General features: G+C 34.1%; 1 protein-coding gene across 1 annotated transcript in view; it reads right to left on the minus strand.

Annotated features, from left to right (window-relative positions):
* The window catches only part of LOC144436884 (rho GTPase-activating protein 100F-like), a 32,797-nt gene that overhangs the window by 3,804 nt on the left and 5,161 nt on the right, over positions 1–23,832 (minus strand). Inside the window, exons 2-3 of the mRNA XM_078125746.1 lie at positions 991–2,049; positions 74–231 (exon numbers count right to left, since the gene is read on the minus strand). Of these exons, the coding sequence (XP_077981872.1) occupies positions 74–231; positions 991–2,049 (1,217 nt within the window). The remainder of the gene's footprint in view (positions 1–73; positions 232–990; positions 2,050–23,832) is intronic.

A 23,832-nucleotide genomic window follows, 5' to 3' on the forward strand; every position in this document is an offset into this window, starting at 1 on the left:
ATGTACTAACAGCAAAAGTGATAAGCACTGACAGCAACACTGCTGCAGCATTCATTAATATCATATTTCTCACCTGATTGGCTTGTGGCAAGTCGGACATCAACTTGAGAACTAACTCAGCACTAGCTTTGGGGTCAGCTTCTGGCTTCATTAGAATATCCATTAACTTTTGACACAGAATATTAGTAAACAAGGGTTCAGGCAATTCTCTCAGGTAATCTTTCAAACAACCTAACAATGAAAAGTTAGAAAATCATGTCATTAGATCAACTGATTGAACAGAATTTATGCTTTGTTTATATGCATTAGTCATTAAATTGTCGTATAAGTTTTATTATAAAAATTTCTTGCAAAATGTATTTAATTTTTCTTAAATTTTATAACTGTTCTATAGTAAAAGTGAAAATAAACAATGTGAAATCACTTTAACTTCAACGAAACTCATCTGAAAATTTTCATGAAAACTTCACATTTGAATATTTAGCATTTACTGCATCAACCAGAATTGTGTGTGTGTAGATTCTTTGAGTTTATGCATAAACACAATATTGGTAGCTATAGGAAAATAAATGACTAATGACTGATAGCAATGCCTGTCACTTAACCCTTTCATGACTAGAGACGAGTTTTAAATAATATGGGGACCTAATTTATATGAATATTTTCATAATTACAATAATATTACTTTATTAGGAAGTAACATTTCTTTAATTCCAGTCTAAAATGAAGTTGATATATGCCAAAAACTTACATAAAACAAGAATTTTGTCCACACAATTTTGGCGGGAATGTTTTCAGTATTGAAGGGGTTAATTAACAGGGACGAGTGGATGGGTATATATACAGGTAATATATGACACTCTCCGGTGGTCATGTGACAAGTCTACATGGATTGTGTAACAGCCGAAGAAGGTTGAGTGATTCAGCTGAAATATACAGGTACTATGTCTTTATGTCTTGAGTTCAAAACTACTACAAGAAATGACTAACCTGTTATAACATTAATGTCAGGGCAGTTGTCTGGTGATATGTCGACAGCAGAACTATTTTGATCAAATTCTACTTTAAGAGTCTTTTTCCTCTTGGCAGATCCACAAACTCTGTAGACTCCTATCATTTCCAATCCCCTATCTTCTATCTCCTTGACACACTTCTGTACAATTAGGGGCACATTGTGTCCTGTGCGTTCTCGTCTTACCACGCTTTCGAGTGAAACTCCAAAAACACCACTACGATTCATTGATGGAGTACGTTTTAATGTTACTGTACTCTCAGTGAAAGACATAGACAGGTAAAGTAGTCCGCGTGGTTCAAGTTTCAATGCTAACTGATGAACAGCCGTTCTGTTCTCCCTGAATAATGAAACAAGTCGTACATTTCCTTTGTAGCAGAGTTTGGTCTTACTGTCCCCCTCCCCAGTGTATACCATTATGTTAATCTCTGTAGAGTTTTCTAACTCGATTTCAAAGTTTTCATCCCATGTAAACTCATCCTTGGCAGTGATGGTATATGTTCTTGCTTTGGCTTCCGAGTCAACTTCTACCACACAAAATAATTCGCGTGACTGACCTCTGAGTGTGGTCATTTTACGGCCACCATGAATACGTAATAACAAGATTCCACACAGAGTTGGAGGATCCCCTTTGACTCTGGGTTGTGAATCTCTACGATATTTCATAAACCCTGTTAGATCAATTTCCAATGGTTTTCCAACTGACGGTCTGTGGTCTCCCTTCATTAACTTGGACATACATTTGCCGTCTTCTTCATCAATACTTTGTTCTGGTGTCAATGAAACATCTGCATCTAGACTATCATCGGATCTCATGTCTGGGCGTCCTGATACTTTGGTCTGTGCTGTTTTACTGACCTTCCTACCTCTAGATATACTTTGTAACATGGTTGACATTTTCTGTTGTTCCAGTAAGTCAGTGCTGTCATCTACTGTACCTTGTCTGTCTTGACTTGCAGACTGATGATCAATCTTCCCAACTCGTCGTATTCTACCCATTGGTTCTGGTGATTTCGGAATGTCTCTTTTGGACTTATCTGAAAATATATAAAATAATAATATTATATCCCATAATTTCTAAAACCTAAATCCCTGATTTATCCTAACTGCTTTCCTTTCTTTTAGTCTTCAACTGAAAGAATCACTTGGCTTGATATCAATCTAGTGATTGATGAGGGGATGGGGGGGGGGGAGGGAGGGGACAGACGGAGGCTGCTATTCTTGACTTTTGACAACATCACAAACTCAAATTTCCAAATACATGTATTCAAATCTAGAGCTACATTCAAATACTTTCTGCCAGTCACATCATCACAGTACTAAATTTCAAATATCCTCTATGACAGCACTAAATTTCATATATCTTTTATGACTATACTAACTTCTGGCATCTTCCAACAGTACTAAATTCTAATATTTTTAATGGCAGTACTTATTCTTGTACGAAAGTAATAAATTCTTATATTTTCTATGACAGTTGAACATGTACATGTATATTTATCCAATTGATTGCTATTGTTGTCATAATAATTCATGTCATTCATGTCATATACATCATTAATAATTTTACCAGAACAGTAGTTAAACCTAGATAAACACATACAGATACAGTACATCTGTAAACTGACTTGAAGTTAAAAATATTCAATTCAGATAAGACAGAAGAGAATGTATGGTTTATATAACATTGCATATATATAGGACACATCATCATTGGACACTTAAATATCTTGACATAATTTATGATGTGTTAAGCTTTGATTGCAAGCTACATATTGGGGTCATGGCCGCTCCATTGAATTACCATCCATGTTACTGTACAGAATGGGAGGCTACCATGAAATGAAGTTTCTAAAAGATCATATTTTGTGAGGACATCAAAAGGCCTTCCCCTAGATATACATTGTTATCCACTGACAGTTTTTACCTAAGGTTCAGGGCTAGAGAGCTTTCACTATCACTTCCAACACAATGGTGTGAAGGTAAATATAATCCATCACAGGAATCCAATATGCCATCTAAAGTAATTGAATCATTAACTTGGTATCATTATTATTTCATTATTATTTATTTTGAAAAATCACTTTTATATTTGTCAAGGACTTCTCACTACTCACATAACAAGATCATAGCTTTCACTTCAATAACAAAAATCTTGTTAAAGCTGGAATGATACAGAACTGTGTGGACACATCTGATATAGATAAGATGATTTTTCTTAAGAATGTACGTGTGCTTTCTTTGTGATATAAATCTAATTGACTTCTGGTCTACATATAGGCTGTTGACTTGTAACCAGTCTATATCACAATCCGTCATTTTGCTCACTCTTTACTAAACCACTTGTAATAATGTTAATATATGCTATTACTAGCTACTCCAACTGATTGGTCACAATGGGGAGTGATAACACTGTCAAACCACTGGACTATATTCAAATGAAGTCATTATGTAAATGTACAGTCAAACTGATTGGTTACAATGGGAAGTGATAACACTATGTCAAACCATTGGACTATATTCAAATGAAGTCATTAAATATGTACATTTGTCCTTGTTACTCATATGAACACTTGACTTCATATGACAAAATTTACATATGTATATGCTAATATTATGTAAATTTCTACAAACAGGAATGTTGATATAACAACCATTGGGGGCATGGCTAAATTTATAGGTTGTTGATGCTGATGGTATTACATTCAAGTGGTTTCATGAACAGGGAAACAAAATCCCAAATTGCCATGTATACATTCTAGATTACCATGTACCGGTACACATTATATCTTACTTGTACAAGATGAATATATTCAATCCATGTAACCACACACCTTTAAATGCCATGTAGTCAATACCATGTTATCATAATATCATATCAGTGGAGCCATTAGGAACAGACAGGTTAAGAAATTGGGTTATGATGTGAGTAGAGTAGGGGTCATTTGTACGAGGCAATGTATATGTTGTGTACATGTTGTCGGTGTATATGTTGTCGGTGGCCGAGTGGTTAAACCACTTGCCTCTTACCACTGCGGTCGGGGTTCGAACCCCATTGAGGGTTCGATTAAATTTACCACGCTGTAAGTAAGAAGAGTGTCGTTCAGTTTGACTCTACCGAACAATGCAGGTTTTCCCCGGGTACTCCGGTTTCCTCCTGCATTAACACTGAACCCATGAGGGATGGCCCTCACTGGACTTCTTGGGAAACAAGTGTTTATATGCTTAAAGAACTATCCAGTATAAATAAAGATTATTATTACCATAAAACAGTAATAAAGAAATTGGTTTGTTGAGGTAAAGACGGCCGAGGGTTCATTTGTATTTTACTGTCTATCTGTCGTGTACTAACATTCTGCTAACATTGTTAAATGAACTATTCTATTCATATGTATGCTACTTGTTGTCAATTCACTAATATTTATAACAGCATGCAACAAATAATTTATAAAAAACATTTCCTGATGCCTCTCATTCATCATATCCACTTCACATTGTTATCAGTTTCTGCTGTCAATATATATTCACACTAGGAAAGTTCCAATAATACAAAAAAATCCAGTTCTTTAGTGCATACATGGTTGGGGTGGTTCACCTGTACTTTTCAGGCCAGATGTTCAAAACCAACTGTACATGTTGATACATTTCCAGGGCAAATTGAAGTGAACTGCTTCATTACACCAAACATATGTTCGTGATTCAGGTACATGTAATAATCAAATTAGTTTCAATCATACTTCATATTCCATGTGTGATCATTTTTGTGTTATTCACATAAATTATTTATAAGCCTAACACTGATATTAAAAACTGGTACTGGTAAATATGTATGTCATATGTTGTTTGGCTAGATTCAAATAACAATCATGGGGGGGGGGGGGGGGTGCTGTAAAGCATATAATGGTCCTGATTAGAAACAGAATATTTGCAGTGATATCACATTCTGCTATTTATAAGGCTATAGGGGTGTGTGTATCTCCCATCACATACATATAAGGCTACACAGTTGTGGGCAAAATATCTTCCACTAATTACAGCTATATAAGGCTACAGGGTTGTGGGTATCTCTCCCATCACATGCAGCTATAAAAAAAATAAGGCTACAGGGTTGTGGGTATCTCCCATCAGATACAGCTATATAAGGCTACAGGGTTGTGGGTATCTCTCCCATCACATGCAGCTATAAAAAAAATAAGGCTACAGGGTTGTGGGTATCTCCCATCAGATACAGCTATATAAGGCTACAGGGTTGTGGGTATCTCTCCCATCACATGCAGCTATATAAGGCTACAGGGTTGTGGGTATCTCCCATCAGATACAGCTATATAAGGCTACAGGGTTGTGGGTATCTTTCCCATCACATACAGCTATATAAGGCTACAGGGTTGTGGGTATCTTTCCCATCACATACAGCTATATAACTTAATAAGGCTACAGGGTTGTGGGTATCTCTCCCATCACATACAGCTATATAAGGCTACAGGGTTGTGGGTATCTCTCCCATCACATACAGCTATATAAGGCTACAGGGTTGTGGGTATCTTTCCCATCACATACAGCTATATAAGGCTACAGGGTTGTGAGTATCTTTCCCATCACATACAGCTATATAACTTAATAAGGCTACAGGGTTGTGGGTATCTCTCTCATCACATAAAGCTATATACCTTAATAAGGCTACAGGGTTGTGAGTATATTTCCCATCACATACAGCTATATAAGGCTAAAGGATTGTGGGCCCAGGGGTTGTGGGCATCTCCTAAAACATACATATACAACTATGTGAGACTGTGTTATTTTACCAGGGTTGCCCACCAAAATTATGAAACCAGGTATGAAAAATCTGTACAAGGTTGACTAGATTTCATCCTTTGTTAATACCATGCAGGATTGCCTATAGTCACATTCATCAACTTGTGTTATTCTAAGGGTCAGATCTGGCATTGTGAAGTATGGCTTCATTGTATACAAATGCATCATGCCACAATCCTCGCAGTTTGTCACTGTATATGAATGAGTAACTATAAACACTTCTTGCAAATTCTGAAGACAAGAGTGCATGACCCAGACAAGTACTATTGCCTTAGAGTACATTCTATCTCACAACATGGACAAGTACGTCAATTTGGTTTGTGGATTTTCTCAAAATAAAAATATTAAAAGTACATTTTCTGTCTTGAGTATAATTTATATGCCAAACATTTACTAGAAGCAAAGGAAAATACTGTATGGATATTTACGAAAGTAGGAACAGATTTACGTAAATATGAAAATCAGTATAAAATGCTAAATTCCTTTTATAAGTATGTTCACACAATAGAAGTGTTACAGTAACACAGCTTTGCAAGCAATATTGCGGATATATTGTGTGTTCAAATACTAGATGTTTTACAGTATTAAACACCAGTGTATGTGAGTCATGATATTCAGTGTACTCAGATATTAGGGGTTTTACAGTAAAAAGAGAATATTTAAATCAGTGAGTGACTGAGGATATTTAGTGTGTTCAGATATCAGCTGTTTTACGGTAACACATCTTTGCAAGCAATGTGAGTGGGCGGCCATAATAATTCTATTCAGGCAAGCATTGAGGTAAAATGGGCAATACTGTCAGACTGCACACAAAATGCTATTCAAGGTATTACCAACCACTAATCAGTCACCCTATTTTCCTAACGTCAAATATTTTCAAAATTCTATCATTTCATTGCTGAAATATTGTAAATTAAACAGTCAATATTTAGTAATTTTTTATTACATTTTTTTTTATCTTCCTGTGTGTGACGACAAGCCTGAATATCATAGCAACAAGACGCTTCATACACATCACTCTTACAAAATGTTATTACATCTAGTAACCATTTTTTTTTACAGAGAAATGTCATCTGATTGACCTTAAAAATATCTACAACATCTCGACTGCATGCACCTACAGTTTTATAAAATTGACTAAATTTCTTTTTTTTTTATTAGTGTTATTTAATGATATTTTTTGTTCTTTATCCAAATAGAATAATATAATATCTCAAAATTTCTCATTAAAGTCTGGTGTATTGATGTATGAAAAAGTATGTCAAAAAACTGTGTCACACAATTGAATTTTCTTACAATTTTACAAATCATACAATATACTGAAACAAGGAACCATTATCATAATTTTGTTAAAATTCACTCTCTAGGTAAACAAATATAATATTTACCATGAAAAGAATATTATATGTTTAATTTTACAGAAATTTTGAAAACAAAATGAAAAAAAAAAAAAAAAAATGCAAGTGTTATATGTTGATGTAGTATCGACATGTCGTGTGGCAACAACCTTATTATCTAGCATATTACCTGTAGTCTGCTAGTGATGCTGAATATCAACTAGCTATATGTCACGTACAATACACTCTTTTAAGGTGAAATTATGGATGCAAATTCATAAACTGGACCTTTCTAATCTACTTCTCACTCTTTACATTGTTATTAGAATTCAGAGAGAATACAGGCAGACAAGCATAATGTATATATTCTGTGTATACAATCAGATTGTTCATACAGTAACCAGGAACGAGGTCAACAGTAGCAGATAGTGACAGGGTCATTGTATATATTATCATAACATAATCTGGAAATTTCAAAGCTATCACTATATTCTGTTGACCTCCGTATATATTAAACACTGTGTAATATCAAACTTATCAATTACATGGTCTTTGTTAGAATTTTTCTGCGTTGCCAATACCAGTTGTATATTTTATTCCAAATTAAATATGTTTAAAATGATCACAGACAATTACATTAGCTGCAGTCCTCATACGCCACATATATACATAGAGTAAAACCCTTCAAACCTATAGAGTAAAACCCTTCAGATCTACACAGAGTAAAACCCTTCAGATCTAGATAGAGTAAAACCTTTCAGATCTAGATAGAGTAAAACCCTACATATATACATAGAGTAAAACCCTTCAAACATATAGAGTAAAACCCTTCAAACCTATAGAGTAAAACCCTTCAAATCTACATAGAATAAAACCCTTCAGACCTATAGAGTAAAACCTTTCACACTTAGAGTAAAACCCATCAGACCTAGAGTAAAATCCTTCAGATCTACATAGAGTAAAATCCTTCAAATCTACATAGAGTAAAACCCATCAGACCTAGAGTAAAACCCTTCACACTTACAGTAAAACCCTTCAAACCTAGAGTAAAACCCTTCAGACCTACATAGAGTAAAACCCTTCAGACCTAGAGTAAAACCCTTCACACTTAGAGTAAAACCCATCAGACCTAGAGTAAAATCCTTCAGATCTACATAGAGTAAAACCCTTTAGATAGAGTAAAACCCTTCAGACCTACATAGAGTAAAACCCTTCAGACCTAGAGTAAAACCCTTCAGACCTACATAGAGTAAAACCATTCGCATTAATTTACAAATTAATACCCATCATACATATATTATTTGTACATGGAGTAAAATCCTGAGGCCAACAGAGGTATACACTTTATGAAGTATGCTGGAGGAGGTTTGCACTCTACTACCAAGTATATCTGTGAAGGTATACACTCTATGGAGGATGCTGGTGGAAGTATGCACGCTACCAAGTATGCCGGTGGGGGTATACATTCTATGGAGGATGCTGGTGGAGGTATGCATGCTACCAAGTATGCCGGTGGGGGTATACATTCTGTTGAGTATGCTGGTGGAAGTATGCATTCTACCAAGTATGCTTGTTGGGGTATACACTCTACCATGGTATGCTTGCAGAGGTGTGTACACATGTATACACATAACCAAGTCCCTCTAGCTCTTGTTGATGTGATATGAATGAACATAAAGTCTGTTCAATGGTGGCCGGGAAAAGGGCAAGGATTGTATTCATTGTATTACATCTATCCATGCACAGGAATATGACTTGCAACATTGATAAATTTATTTCATTATCATTAGCACTAAAGTACTTCTCTCATACAATAGCTGCATCACCATTGGTATAGTTTTTTGGATATTTTCAACACATGAATTGCCAACTAAAATTTTGAAAGTGTCTTGAAATGGAAACAGATATAATGATCTACTTTTCACATTTACACCAAAGTTCACATGCTAAGCCCATATAAACAAATCATTTCATCTCTTCCCATAGTATGCAACAATATACTCCTAACATGTGGCATATGACATTGTCTAGATGATCTTGGCACAGATTTTAACTAGCTAGTATGCTGTTATAAGGAGTGTTTAGATTGTATTACTGGAAATAAACAAAACACACTTGTGCTATACATGATCAAAGACATAAACGAGTACATGTCCAATTTCTAAATGTCAGAAGTGAAATTTTTTTCTTAGTTGTAAAGTTTACCACAGTGTGACTATGTCACATCACTGGATTTATGACTATGGAGGTGAAGAGTTCCGCCTTACATTCACCTCAAAATCACTCGGTGTGGTACAAGTCTGTATGGATTCATCATCCTTGGCTGGAAACTTTCTGACCCTACTGAACCCATGTAGTAATAATAAACAACACATAAACTGAGACATCTTCACTGTAAATCAGACGCTGTATTGACTTACTTATACCATGTCAGGTCATCCATACTTGCCATTACAAGTGTCATATCCAGTTATTTTATTCAAGTCAGAAGTCCATCAGTTCGTGCCATCCAGGCAATATTTATTATTATCTGACTTCAATGTTATACTGCAAGTCAGTACACAGTTAGCTAGGCAATATTTATTATTATCATTGTGTATATCACTGTGCAAATGAAAAAATAACTTTGACAGTGCAAAGACAGCTGTCAAAGATAGTATGATTTCTACATCTGCTTGTACTCACACAGATTTATCATTTGCTATGATGCATCTCACGTTTGTCACGTATTACTGTTACTTGTGCATTCACATTGCAGCTATGTGTATCATCATCATCATCATCATCATCATCATCATCATCATCATCATCATCAAATCACAGACACACACAGACAGACAGACAGACAGACAGACAGACAGACACACACACACACACACATACACACACACACACAATTCTCTTTCTGAAATGACTATATTTGGCAACTATATAATGTTCTACATGTTGAACAACAAGTAATTGACAGGACCAATAATTGGTGGTGACATTTAGAAAGACCCCTAACAGGTAGCATATTTGGCTGACATTCCTAGCTATGTGTGTGCATGGTATGTATCTGAATGTTTGTGTAGCCCTACAGAGTTGCCATTACTGGTTTTATTTTGCTACAGTCAACTTCTGTTAATATAGAGTTCCCATCTCACTAATTCAAGGTGTTATACTTTCTGCTGTACATGACCACCAGTCTTGTGTTGGTAAGACTTCTGCATTGTTATACTGACCAGTCCTGTATATTGGACAATACTACTAACAGGGTTTTGTTGTTGTCATAGGGTAATCCTGTTACTGGGTTGTACCTCTGGTACCATTGACAGCTGTCATTACTAGTTTTAGCTTTTGTAAATTCCACTAAACATTGGTCACAGTCCCGTTCTTGGGTTATTATACCTCTGGTAGAAAACTGGTATTACTAATCTCATGAATACTGCAACCAAGACTATGCAAGTTACAACACACTTGTAGCCTGGAATGACAATGTGATTAGTACATGTATGTAGGTTTGTAAACCCATGTACATGTACAGATTCTTCTCTAAAAAACTTCACAATTTAGATGATATTTCTTCCTTTAATGATAAATAAGCCAAATTTCATTGATACTTTATCAAATGTTTATACTTCATCAAGTTGTCAAGTATCAATTTGATGATATTTAAAAAAAAGAAGAAATATTAGCATTTAGGGGTGCAAAACACATTTCATTAAAAGTAAAACGTTTTGTCAGATAACAACCAAAATGGTTGAGAACCCCCTACCCCCAACCCCCACCCCCACTAAAAGAAAATTCTGGTTTTATCTTACATTGAACTACAGATCTCACTCCTAAGATGTTGGATATTTTGAAGGCTATAATAAGTAATAAATGTACTCTTCTATAAAATGTACCTGTAAATAAAGTATATTAACATCTGTAACATGTTTATGTGCATATCTAATATACTTTAAAGGATTACATTCACTTTTAGCAGATTTTCATTTTAATGGCCTAAAAATGTCAAATTGTACTAACCTTGATTTACTTGATAGCTGATATAACAATTTATTATCAACAAACCTACAATAATACAACGATGATACAAGGACAGCCTTGAAACCTGGCAATATAATTAATTCATACATAATGATTTTATAATAATCTCTCCAATAAACGGAATAAAATAACCTGAATGGATGTTTATGATAAATTTTTGCAGGGCAATGTCAACGTCCTGCTTTATAACAAATATTTACATTCAGATAGTAGGTCACATGACTACTCTTTTAAGCCAATACGCTGACAGTATACATGATTTTCTTGTTGTGTCCCAACCATACAAATGTAATGTACTGAGCAATGACTACACCTTACGTGTATGTGTCAGGAAACCTTCTGTACTAATGTTACTGATTCACAATTTTTGTTGCACTACAATTCTTTGAATGTTTTCTATTTTAGAAAGACATCAGTAATTTTGAGCTGATGTGTGTAAAAGTAGTACGAAGTGTAAACATTCTATAATAGAATACTGTTAATGTTACAAACTAATGAGATCTATTGTTCTCACTTTAATTGATTGAATTATAAAATCAACATGTTGCCATTTTATTGATCCTCTCTTTCACAAACCTTAGCTTCAAGGTCGCACCTAACAAACATGTCTTTGATGTCACAGAACATCAAAAAAAAAGTTGATTTGAAATTAGTGATCTCACATCATAAAGTCAGTGTTCGTTTTTATTGATCTGTCCCACATAAAGGTTTGTAACCTTAACTTCAAGGCCAAACATTGGGATTTGTCTCTGTCATGCCAGTAGACTGTGTCATGGACATACATGTTACATGTTAACCTGCACAGCATGTCACAAAGAGACAACATGACATCTGTTCATATGAATACAAACTAGCTATGACACACCCAACTATCACATTTCACTATAGATATCATTATCAACAAAATCTACATCATACCTAGGACTCTTAGGAGGGAAAAAAAATCATATTTGAAATATTAGTTAGCAAATAAACAGCAGAAACATGAGATATAAATTCAGCTGTGTACGTATAATACATATGATGAAATTTACGGAGAAGCTAAATAATTTATTTGTAACTGTATGTATACAGTGTATGAGGCTATATACTCTCACTTATAACTTAGTTAACTCTGAAAATTTCACAAATTTCATCAATACCAGGAATATTTGTAAAATGGGTAAAATTTATCCACATTTCAGTTCGTGAATAACTAACTGCTTTGTATATGTTACAAATGATTCTACATCCGATGTACATTTGGAATGCTATTAATATTAAATATAGAAGAAAACACATTCACTTTAATGTCAAGTATATTATGATATAAAGTACATATCAATATTTAACATCACAAAGTACTTTCACCGATAGATAGGTCAAAGTTATTATTATACATTTTATGACCGAATATCTTCAGTTTTAATTCAAGTTTCAGTTTTCACCTTGAGCTAAAAAGACAGTGACGTTGTTAAGAATAGCACTGTGTATATCAATGTACATGTATACAGTAAGACTTTTCATAATTATTTGTTTTTAATATCTGGAAATAATCCTGACACCTGACAGGTTTACACTGTATATAGATTCAAGACCTCTAATTTCCAGTGATGACACTGCATAAAATTTGAATATTAAAACAAGGCTCATTAATGTATTTAACATACATGAATGAATAAATACTTAAATAAATGAGATTCATATCATATCAGGAAGTTAGGGATTTTCACTATCTCAATAAAGTACCCAAGTACATTAAGAGGAAAAGCAGAACAAAAAGAGTCACTTGATTATTTGAACTTTGAGTAGAGTTGCTAACAGTACACACTGACCTCATCATGAAACACCCCCCCCCACCCCGATGTTTAACTCATTTGCATAGCCCACCTTCAATATAATTTACTTTATGATTATTACTATATTAGTAGGGGTCTCTTTTTATCATTAAATATAACACAGTTATAAAGGTTTATAAAATGAACTAAAACAGTTTTAAATGTTTATAAAAAAAAATGAACTAAAATGATGTGAGTTGGACGCCCATAATTCCTCAAAACTTTGATTTTAGGAGGATTGTTTCACAACAAATTACAGATTCAGATTATGTATATTTATATTTTTCGGCAATTTGGTGATAGGCTATAGATATGAATTCCACGTACTCTTAAAAGAACCCCCCCCCCAAAAAAAAAAAATAAAATAAAATAAAAAAAAAATAAAAAATAAAAAATAAAAAAAATAAATTAAAAAAAAATAAAATAAAATAAAAAAATACCCAAACAAAACACAAAACAAAACAAATGATAAACCAGAGCAGACTCTGAGGCACAAAACTATTAATAAATGTGAGGATCAAACACAGCAACTTAGGTAATTTAGGTAATGTTGACCAAATATTTGTCTTGTAAATTACAATTTTTTTGAAGGGAATGTATAATCCAATCACAGCTATATCCAGTACTAAATGAATGATGGACCAACTAGATATTTGTCTATTTCCTGATGGCATATCTATCACCAATATTTAACAGATACCGATACTATTACATCACACACCATTACAATGAATACAACAACAATTTATCATTCTCTACAAAAGCAATTATCATTTACATAATACTGTTTGTATTTTTAATTAACTGCTGACTCTCAATTTTCTATTGGTTATATTATTATAGGGCTATCTAGTAAATTTCCAATAAAAGATTACATGATAACAGCAGTAATATGTAATTAACTATTAATAAGACAGACAGAAATCTAACACTATAATGTACATGTATGTACTTTCTATATATGTAAACTAACAGTTTGGTGAAGCTAGTGGTTATGTCAATGGATTGGTGTTGTTATATGTAACCTAGCTGTGTAATGAAAGTAACTTAACCAGAACCATCTGACTCCACATACAGGCTTGTTTGGTGAATGACATTGTCACTGTCATTGTCAAAGCATATAGTCAAATTAATGGATTATTTGTATAAATTGTAAGCATACTAAACAGAGATGATGTAAAGGAAAAAATTTGGACTATCCAAGAGGCAGTCAACTCAAGTTGTTTGAAATTATTTACAAAGGCCAAATATACCTAATGCAAGCTGAATTGAATGTGTTTGAACAACAATATGGGATTTATACACTGGTCGTTCTATGTCGCGACAATGCGTATCTATGCCATTCGTTCTGCGATGTTTGAAAAATGACTCGAAAACATTCTAATCTAAGTTTCCATTACCCTTTGCAATTTTTCATAAATTATTCTTGTGCAGGTATACTACAGGTATATTATTCCCTATATTTTCTTCATTCAGCTGAAACTATTCATGTCGGCTTTGTCAATAGTTGTCTTTCAAAACGATCCCTAAATAGCCGCTCGTATTTTCCTGGGTTGAAGGACGAAAAATATTGGGGTATATAATATCTAGTAAAAATCTACATGTATTATTGAAGGCAATGTGTGTATGAAATTGCTTATATTAAAGCACTGTGGGCATTTTTAGGAAACTAGATTCCACATTCTCGCAAAACTCTAGCCATTACGATAATATAACTACCGACTTGGTTAAATATTTTGCCTTTTTTAAAATGTCACCATTATGTACATGTAACCAAGTACACTGCTGAAAATATATAAATGCCAATTTTGAAGCCATCATCACATCTTCATGTACAAAGCTAAAAATAATAATATGGGTGGCTCCAATAACATGCCAGTTAAAGTACTGGTAGGTTTTTGTTTATAGGTAGAGAGTTTGTTTATTGTTATTCTTTTAATTATGATAAATATCAATCAATTTTAAAATTCTATCTTCAGGTCAAATTTTAGTGAATTTTGAATTTTCTCATAAAAAATAGTGATAATGGGACTGTAGCACAGCTGTACAGTTTATGTGTTAATTTTTCAAAAAAGTGTTTATCCACATGTCGATCTATACCTGTTGTTATCTATGCAATATACTGTTATTTCATTGTGGCTATGGGTGTGGTCATATTGCTTGGCACATACCTGTACATGTACATGTTCATTTTGGGGATGTTTGTCTCCTTGCCTAAGCATCCCTGTCATCTTTGCCATACACCATCAATTGGCTGTTGCTATGGGCATGATCTTGTTACCATGTATATGTGTTCATTTTAATTTATAGGACAATTATCCAACTGGACATCCAAAATAACATCCTAATCAAATATAGTAATCAGTCCAGTGGTTTGTTTTTGTAGTTTAAAGGCCCACTTTGAAAAAAAGGATTAAATATTAGGTGTGAATTAAATACAGTTGTCTGACAAAGCTACAGAAAAAGTTGGCCCAAAACAAAAGAATAATCATATGTAATCGTCATGGCTTCACTGATCAGATAACACCAATGCAAGAATCTGGGTTTGAAATCTTGGCCTTTCAGTCAGTCAAAGACATATACATACAGATGGACGGACATTAACACCATGCCAATAACATACTGAAATCTTATAATTCAGTTCTGCTAAAATTTACGAAAAGTGAGGCGGATTAATTTATTTGTAATCAAAGGTTTTGACTTTATACAATATCTTCAGTCTGAAAAGTTGATGGCTACACATGTACATCTGGCTGACACGAGGTCAAGGGTCACTGCATGGCTGACATTTTGATGTCAAGGGTCATCTGGACAATAACACAATTCATACATTCTAACTGATACATTTCGGAAGTCGTGCAGTCAAGTAGTCTCAGTCACATCTTATAAGGAAACATGTGGGGAACAAACACTTCTGTCATGTCACTGTGATTTCCCGATTGTTGTACACAACTGTAATTTTGAAATAAGTAGAAATATTTACTGATATTTGAAGAATCCAGAAATACTTTTGGTAATAGCAGACTAGATTAATTAGTTGTCAGGATACAGCATAGTTCTGTTTGGATGTATTTATGACAAGTCCTATTTTGCACCCACTACACTTCAATATTTGGACAGCTTCTTTCTGTGTAGTGATGCATCTCATTTTTGTGTAAACTCTGTTTCCATGAAATTAAAATCAAATATATTTTTCTGTCATTTATTACTTTCTCAATTTTACAAAACTGTATCATGAACTTGAAATATTACCAACCTGTTCAACCCCCCCTATGTCTGTCTAACATCTCATCACATAAAGTCAGATGTGTTGATAGCCATGACTCACTCACACCTACGTGTATCATGTACAATGTATTGTAGTGTAGGTGGTATTAAATAGGGTCTTTAAGTCATGAGGAAGTACAAAAATGATGCAGAATCAATGTCATCGTGATAAAACAGTGACAAAGACAATATCCATGACTCAAAGCTCAGTCAATGTCAATATTAGTCATGGTGTAAATTATAACCTTGCTTCAAAACTGTCCTGACTTTGCCTTCAGTTCTGAATCACATGGATGACTGTTGAAGTTGGACATGAACATTACAACCCATGACACCAAAGTAAAGCATTTTCTGTATGTACCACAATCATTTATAGTTTCCACATCAAGTACAACCCATGACACCAAAGTAAAGCATTTTCTGTATGTACCACAATCATTTCTAGTTTCCACATCAAGAGTAAAACATATTCTGTTTCATTTGTTAACTGACCACATTACAAAGACCACATGCTAGGCTTGTAAATAAACAGTATACTTTTACACTTGATATGAACGCTACAAATGGGTGTAGTACACACAGAAAGCGCTTCACTTCAGTGTTACTTCTATTTAAAATACTACATGTATGCTACAACTATACTGACATAGAAAACACTGGGGTGACAGTAAGACTTCTGAATGTCAAAGAATACAAAACAAAGAAAGATATTATTATTTTCACATTTTAAAGCAGCACAATCTGAGTTTATAAATTTTTTTACGAAAAGTGAAAATACTGAATTCAAAAAGACCTTGATGAAACTATTCTAGTATACTGTTAATGTCGATGCATACCTTCTAAGACAATACAAAGTCTTCTGGCATTTTTGAGAACAATTGATGACATAGTAGGGATTTTCTGGACCGTATAATAAATTATGTCATCACAGCATTTATAAGTAATACCAGATTGGGTCAGGCAATTGCAAGCAATGGTTAATGATATTCCTTGCAACAAACAGCATACTAGTAAGAGTACACTGTACCTTTTGAATACACACCAAATATAATAAACGCTAGCTGTTACTCCTTTAATACATCACTAAAATCATTAAATAATAATTATTTTCTAAATTTAATTTTTATCTGTAATAACTTCATGTACTCTGACACCATACATATCATAGTAATTACAATAATTTATTTTTCATAAAATATTTGATTATATTTCCTATATAGATTTACATATCAAGGTCATATGTACCTTTTATAATACTTTTTTGCACATTTCATTCTGTTTCCTATTTCTTGTATTATTTTTAGAGAACAGGTCACAACATGACATCATCCTAAAATGAAACCATGTAATAAAATTCACTCGGTGACTGTTCAAGTATGACTTGAAATGAAATAAAATTTATCACTGCAGTACTCTCTCTTCCTTATATTCTCAATCTGTGCCCCATGCTTGTGGAAATTTAAGGAATGCTCTGCCATCGTGTCTGCAGACTGTCACTTCATAACAGCCATTTAAATCCGGTCTTAAGACCTATCTCTACAACAAGACTTGTGCCTGATTCTGTTTCGTATGTGAACTGTACTTGAGATTCTGTGCTATGTACAATGCATTGATGATTGAGATATTTTATGACATAGTAGATTAGATTAGATTAGATTAGATTAGATTAGATTAGATTAAACAAATAAATACAGCCTTTGTTCATTTTTAAAGCTCATATCAACATTAAAAATTAAAAATTCCATACATAAATTCATGTTGTACTGTTTAGATATATTACCATTGCTGTCAGACACAATTAGATATTATACAGGATAGTTTGACATATATGTATCTTTTTTACATACAATAAAACTCTACATTAATTCATTTTTCATTTTTCATATTTCAAAAGTTAATTGAAATTAATTCTCCATTTGCTAACATTCATGTAATGTTTATTTTCTAGTCATATTTTAGAAAATTGACAAGCCTGTGTTGATGTTAGATATATTCAACAGATGTCTAACAGGGCAGTTGATAATCTTAATCATATCAGGGATAATCTGGGATTAGTCCTTTTGGATTATACGTTACTGTGGCAACAAAATAACGGATGTATTATCCCTTTGGATTTTAAGTTACTACGACAACAAAAGAGCTGATATAAGTCTGATATTAACATAGACTATGGAATGACTATCATGCTAAGATTGGCCTTATAAAGTCCACCTTCCTGAACATGTATTCAGTATACAGATTCTGTTCTTTTTAGACATACAATGTGGTCTGACCACTCTGTTTCTTTTACAAATTATATAAACTTAGTAACAGGTGGTTTATACCCAGCAAAGCTAGATCATAGAAATTTGTTATTTTCACCCTAGATATTATTACATTTGACAACATATTTCATCTATTAATATCATAATTGTTGTTCATGTATTATCAGTGTCTGTAAGTATGATTTAAAAATAATATTTTATATCAAGGTATTGATTTGAATGTTGCCATGGTGATAATGGTGCACTAACACTGCCAACAAGACATGCTCTCTAGATGACTTGTCTTATAATTTTTGAGTGTCTCCTTTATAAAAATGATAAATGTATCACATTTCAAATCGTCACCTCTTTGTTAAATTGTATCAAAACAGAGGCCAGACTCCTGGTTAACCATTCAAAAACTGCTCCATTTCAAGGTGGGACACTGCCTTCCTTACTACCCACTAGTACATTGTCCTTGCTACCAACCAGTACACTGTCTGTTGCTATTACAAGCATACTGCCTTCCTTGCTGTCAACCAGCATATTGCCTTAAGTTAAATCCTTGCACACTACCTTAATTCTTTGCCAACCAGCTCATTGCCTTCCTTGCAGCCAACCAACAGACCACTGTGGTGGTCACCAGTTCTAAAAGCCCCCCCCCCCCCCCCCCCCCCCCTTCCAGTTAAAACATTCCTGATTAAAATACTACATTTCATACAATCCTATTGAAGTGCATCAGCTGGTCTTACAGCAGATGTGTGAGTATATACCTTGACTACCATTATGACTGTCTTTATGTCTTGAGTGCAGCCATTACATTGTTAAGTACTTCCCATGGACGGATTCACATCTAAATATCCATATCCTACGTATAGCCATTTATAACAATCACAGGTATGGTGACAGCTACTAACAGAACTGACATATGGAATACATACATTTGCATCAGTCAAAATGAAACTACATAGAACTTAATTAAAATATGAATTGAGCCAAAGTTGCAGTAGAAGTGAAAGTGATACGGCTACCGATATATGCTAATTATTGCAGGATCACTTCTATGAATACATTTATAAGAGTCATGCAATGACAACTGAGAAAATAAGATAACCACTTTGCAGTGGAAACCACCACAGTTTCTACAGATAAATAAAACAATTTATTGTAATTATTAATAAAAGAAGTTTTGTTCATCTGAGACTGACTATCATAAAATTTCATCATAAATGTGATAAAAATATACAAAATTGTTCACATCAGTTGGAAGCAGTCACTGAATGTCACATGTATGTATATAAGAAGGGTGTTACCCAGCTAACAATGTGTAACAAGTCTAACCTTTGAACTACTACAACAATGCCTCTGACCTTTTTTCAAGTCAAACAAAGTGGTGTGACAGAATGGGTCTGGATATTTTAACAATATCACCTTACATTACAAGGTGGTGTGTATTACAAAAGTACAACTATGTACCATGTTATTGGTAACTAGAGATTGTACAAGTGAAAGAAAGCAGTGAGTACTACCTAGCTGTATGCGAGTACTACCTAGCTGTGTGCAAGTACTACCTAGCTGTATGCGAGTACTACCTAGCTGTATGCGAGTACTACCTAGTTGTATGCGAGTACTACCTAGTTGTATGCGAGTACTACCTAGCTGTATGCGAGTACTACCTAGCTGTATGCGAGTACTACCTAGCTGTATGCGAGTACTACCTAGCTGTATGCGAGTACTACCTAGTTGTATGCGAGTACTACCTAGTTGTATGCGAGTACTACCTAGCTGTATGCGAGTACTACCTACATGTAGCTGTATGCGAGTACTACCTAGCTGTATGCGAGTACTACCTAGCTGTATGCGAGTAGTACCTAGCTGTATGCGAGTACTACCTACATGTAGCTGTATGCGAGTACTACCTAGCTGTATGCGAGTACTACCTACATGTAGCTGTATGTGAGTACTACCTAGCTGTATGCGAGTAGTACCTAGCTGTATGCGAGTACTACCTACATGTAGCTGTATGCGAGTACTACTTAGCTGTATGTGAGTACTACCTAGCTGTATGCGAGTAGTACCTAGCTGTATACGAGTACTACCTACATGTAGCTGTATGCGAGTACTACCTAGCTGTATGCGAGTACTACCTAGCTGTATGCGAGTACTACCTAGCTGTATGTGAGTACTAACTAGCTGTATGCGAGTACTACCTAGCTGTATGCGAGTACTACCTAGCTGTATGCGAGTACTATCCACCTGTTTCAGAAATCTTTTCTCTATCATTCTTCCTGTAGGGTGGAATACTACAAATTTTTCTACAAATGATGCTGAAATTATATGAAAGTCAAGTGGTTGTCAGAGTACATATAGACTGGAAGATCCACTCTTGTAACCACTCACTATTCCATGATTATATACCAGTCTGGCCATGGTGCTGGTAAATACATTGATAACAGTGCTACTGCCATGGTGTTGGTAAGTACATTGATAACAGTGCTACTTCAGTGGTGTTGGTAAGTACATTGGTAACAGTTGTACATGTTTTTTGAGTAAGTACACTGGTAACAGTTCTACTGTTGTGATGATGGTAAGTACATTGGTAACAGTTCTTAGTAAAGCGGTGTTGGTAAGTTATAACATTGGTAACTACTACTTCTGTGGTGTTGGTAAGTACACTGATAACACTGCTACTTTTGTGGTGTTGGTAAGCTTACATTGATAACACTTGTCTTCTTAGTACCATGGTGTTGGTAAGTACATTGGTAACGCTTCTTAGTACCATGGTGTTGGTAAACTTGCACATTGGTAACAGTTCTACTGCCATAGTGTTGGTAAGTACACTGATAACAGTGCTACTTCTGTGGTGTTGGTAAGTACATTGATAACAGTGCTACTTCTGTGGTGTTGGTAAGTACACTGATAACAGTGCTACTTCTGTGGTGTTGGTAAGTACATTGATAACAGTGCTACTTCTGTGGTGTTGGTAAGTACATTGATAACAGTGCTACTTCTGTGGTGTTGGTAAGTACATTGATAACAGTGCTACTTCTGTGGTGTTGGTAAGTACACTGATAACAGTGTTACTTCTGTGGTGTTGGTAAGTACATTGATAACAGTTCTACTGCTGTGGTAGTTATTTGTGTGTTGTGTTGACAGTTCCACTGCTACTCTGATACCATTACATGATGTAGCTATCAGCCATTTACTGAGGTCATTGTGGTTCAATGATGAAACTTCATACTGGGTGAAACATGTTATATGTAATGTGTGGTATGTGCACATTCTGATCGATCATGTTTATGTGTATTACATGACGTATGGCATGTGTACATACTTTAATATATATGCAATAATGTCTATGTGCACATTTATGTTTGTATGTAATATGTACATGGTAGGTATGTGCATATTTATGGGTATATGTAACACATGTTTGGTAGGTATGTATTGTATGGTATGAGCAAATATACATTTATGTGTAATATGTGTATGGTATGAGCACATATATGTTTATGTCAAGTTTAATACATGTATGGTAGGTATGTGCACATACATGTTATATATAATACATGTATGGTATGCGCACATATACAGTTACAACTTAGATGTATGTGTAAAGTGTATGGTATATGGTTATATGTGATAAGTGCATACATGGTATGAGCACATATGTTTATGTGTAATACATGTATGGTATATGGTCGGAGCACATCATGAGTGCTTTTATTAATATTATGTACTACACATACAATATGTGCCCATTTATATGTATCACAGTATGTACGTCTATGTTCATTATTCCCTTCCTATAGCACTTTAATACAAATAATAAATATACATTTCATATCTAAGTTTTTTATTACACTACATGAGAATAATTCAAAATATCTGAAATTGTGCTAGTTTTTTGTTGTAACTCTGCCATACTATAAATGAATTAATAAATTATACCTTGTCATTCTCTCAGTTTTATTCCAACCAGTTTGAACAAACTATCTTTGTTTCATTCACAGATGAATTTTCTCAGATTTATCAGTGAAATATATATCCATGTAAATAAATCCAATAGAATAATGCTTAGCTAAGCAGTACATGTACATGATATCTACTGACTATATTATTACAAATTTTCTGACCATTTTTTCTATATCAAATGTACAATTTATCAGCACACATCATGCATTAAAATAGACTGACACATCATATGAAACACTTGTTGTTATATCCTTTTTGTCAGGATAACTACTTTACAGAAGGAGGAAATGAGAAGGTCAGCTAGGTCAAGACATATTCACAACTATTCAAATATTATGGATGAGTCATATATATAAAAGACACATGCCTAAGAACAGCTGCACTGCTTGCCTTGTGACTCCATGACGTCTGGTTTTAAACATGACATTTCATTCGGACAAACTAAATATACCATAATAAATGTCAGAATTCAGAAAACTAAAAACGTATTCTTCACTGTCACAAGACTGAACATATATATGTCATGTTTTTGTTGAGAGACTGGACAATAAATAATCTACCTGGGTTCCCCTTTTACTAAGGTACCAACGTAATATGAAAATGTATCTGTACAACTATATATTTAATACTTTTAATAGTTTTCTATTTCTCAGGAATGCACTTTTCAACTCTCTGTTCACAAATCATGAAATACCTCCGAAGAGCATTTAAAATACTAATTAATTTGTTCACCTGACAACACATACCAGAATCTAATTAATACACTGATGACATTTGACACTTCATGTGCTATATCAAACTACTGCATGTCGCATTTTGACAGTAAAATATAGTTACATTGTAACAGCAAAATATAGTTACTTTGTAACAGTAAATTAGAACTGAATGTCAAACATCAATCTCTCTACTATATAAACCTTGATCATGCAATATTTAATTATTCAGTGTTACTGTACAAAAATGTATCTCATGGAAATATGCACAATAATATGTCCATAAAGTTGATGATTGGTCTCCTCGTTCTGATGTACTAGATGGCTTCCTTTACTGAATATATTTCAACCAGTCCATTTTCAGAGAGAGATATTAATGCTGAATAATTAAATACTGCATGATCACAGTCTGTGGCAGACAGATCGAAAAGGGGCATTCCTTTCCAATTTACTGTTCCAAAGTAACTATATTGTACTGTCCTGCTGATCCTTGGAACCATGAACAATATTCTCCATTCCATTTTCAAATGTTATATAAAGCATATTTTAGTTTTTCAATATATTTGTATATGTAGCTAAATAATTTTTTTGGTGGTATTAAATATAATGTGTACATGCATGAAT

The sequence above is a fragment of the Glandiceps talaboti genome, chromosome 6 (assembly GCF_964340395.1).
Source record: "Glandiceps talaboti chromosome 6, keGlaTala1.1, whole genome shotgun sequence".
Classification (NCBI taxonomy): Eukaryota; Metazoa; Hemichordata; class Enteropneusta; family Spengelidae; genus Glandiceps; species Glandiceps talaboti.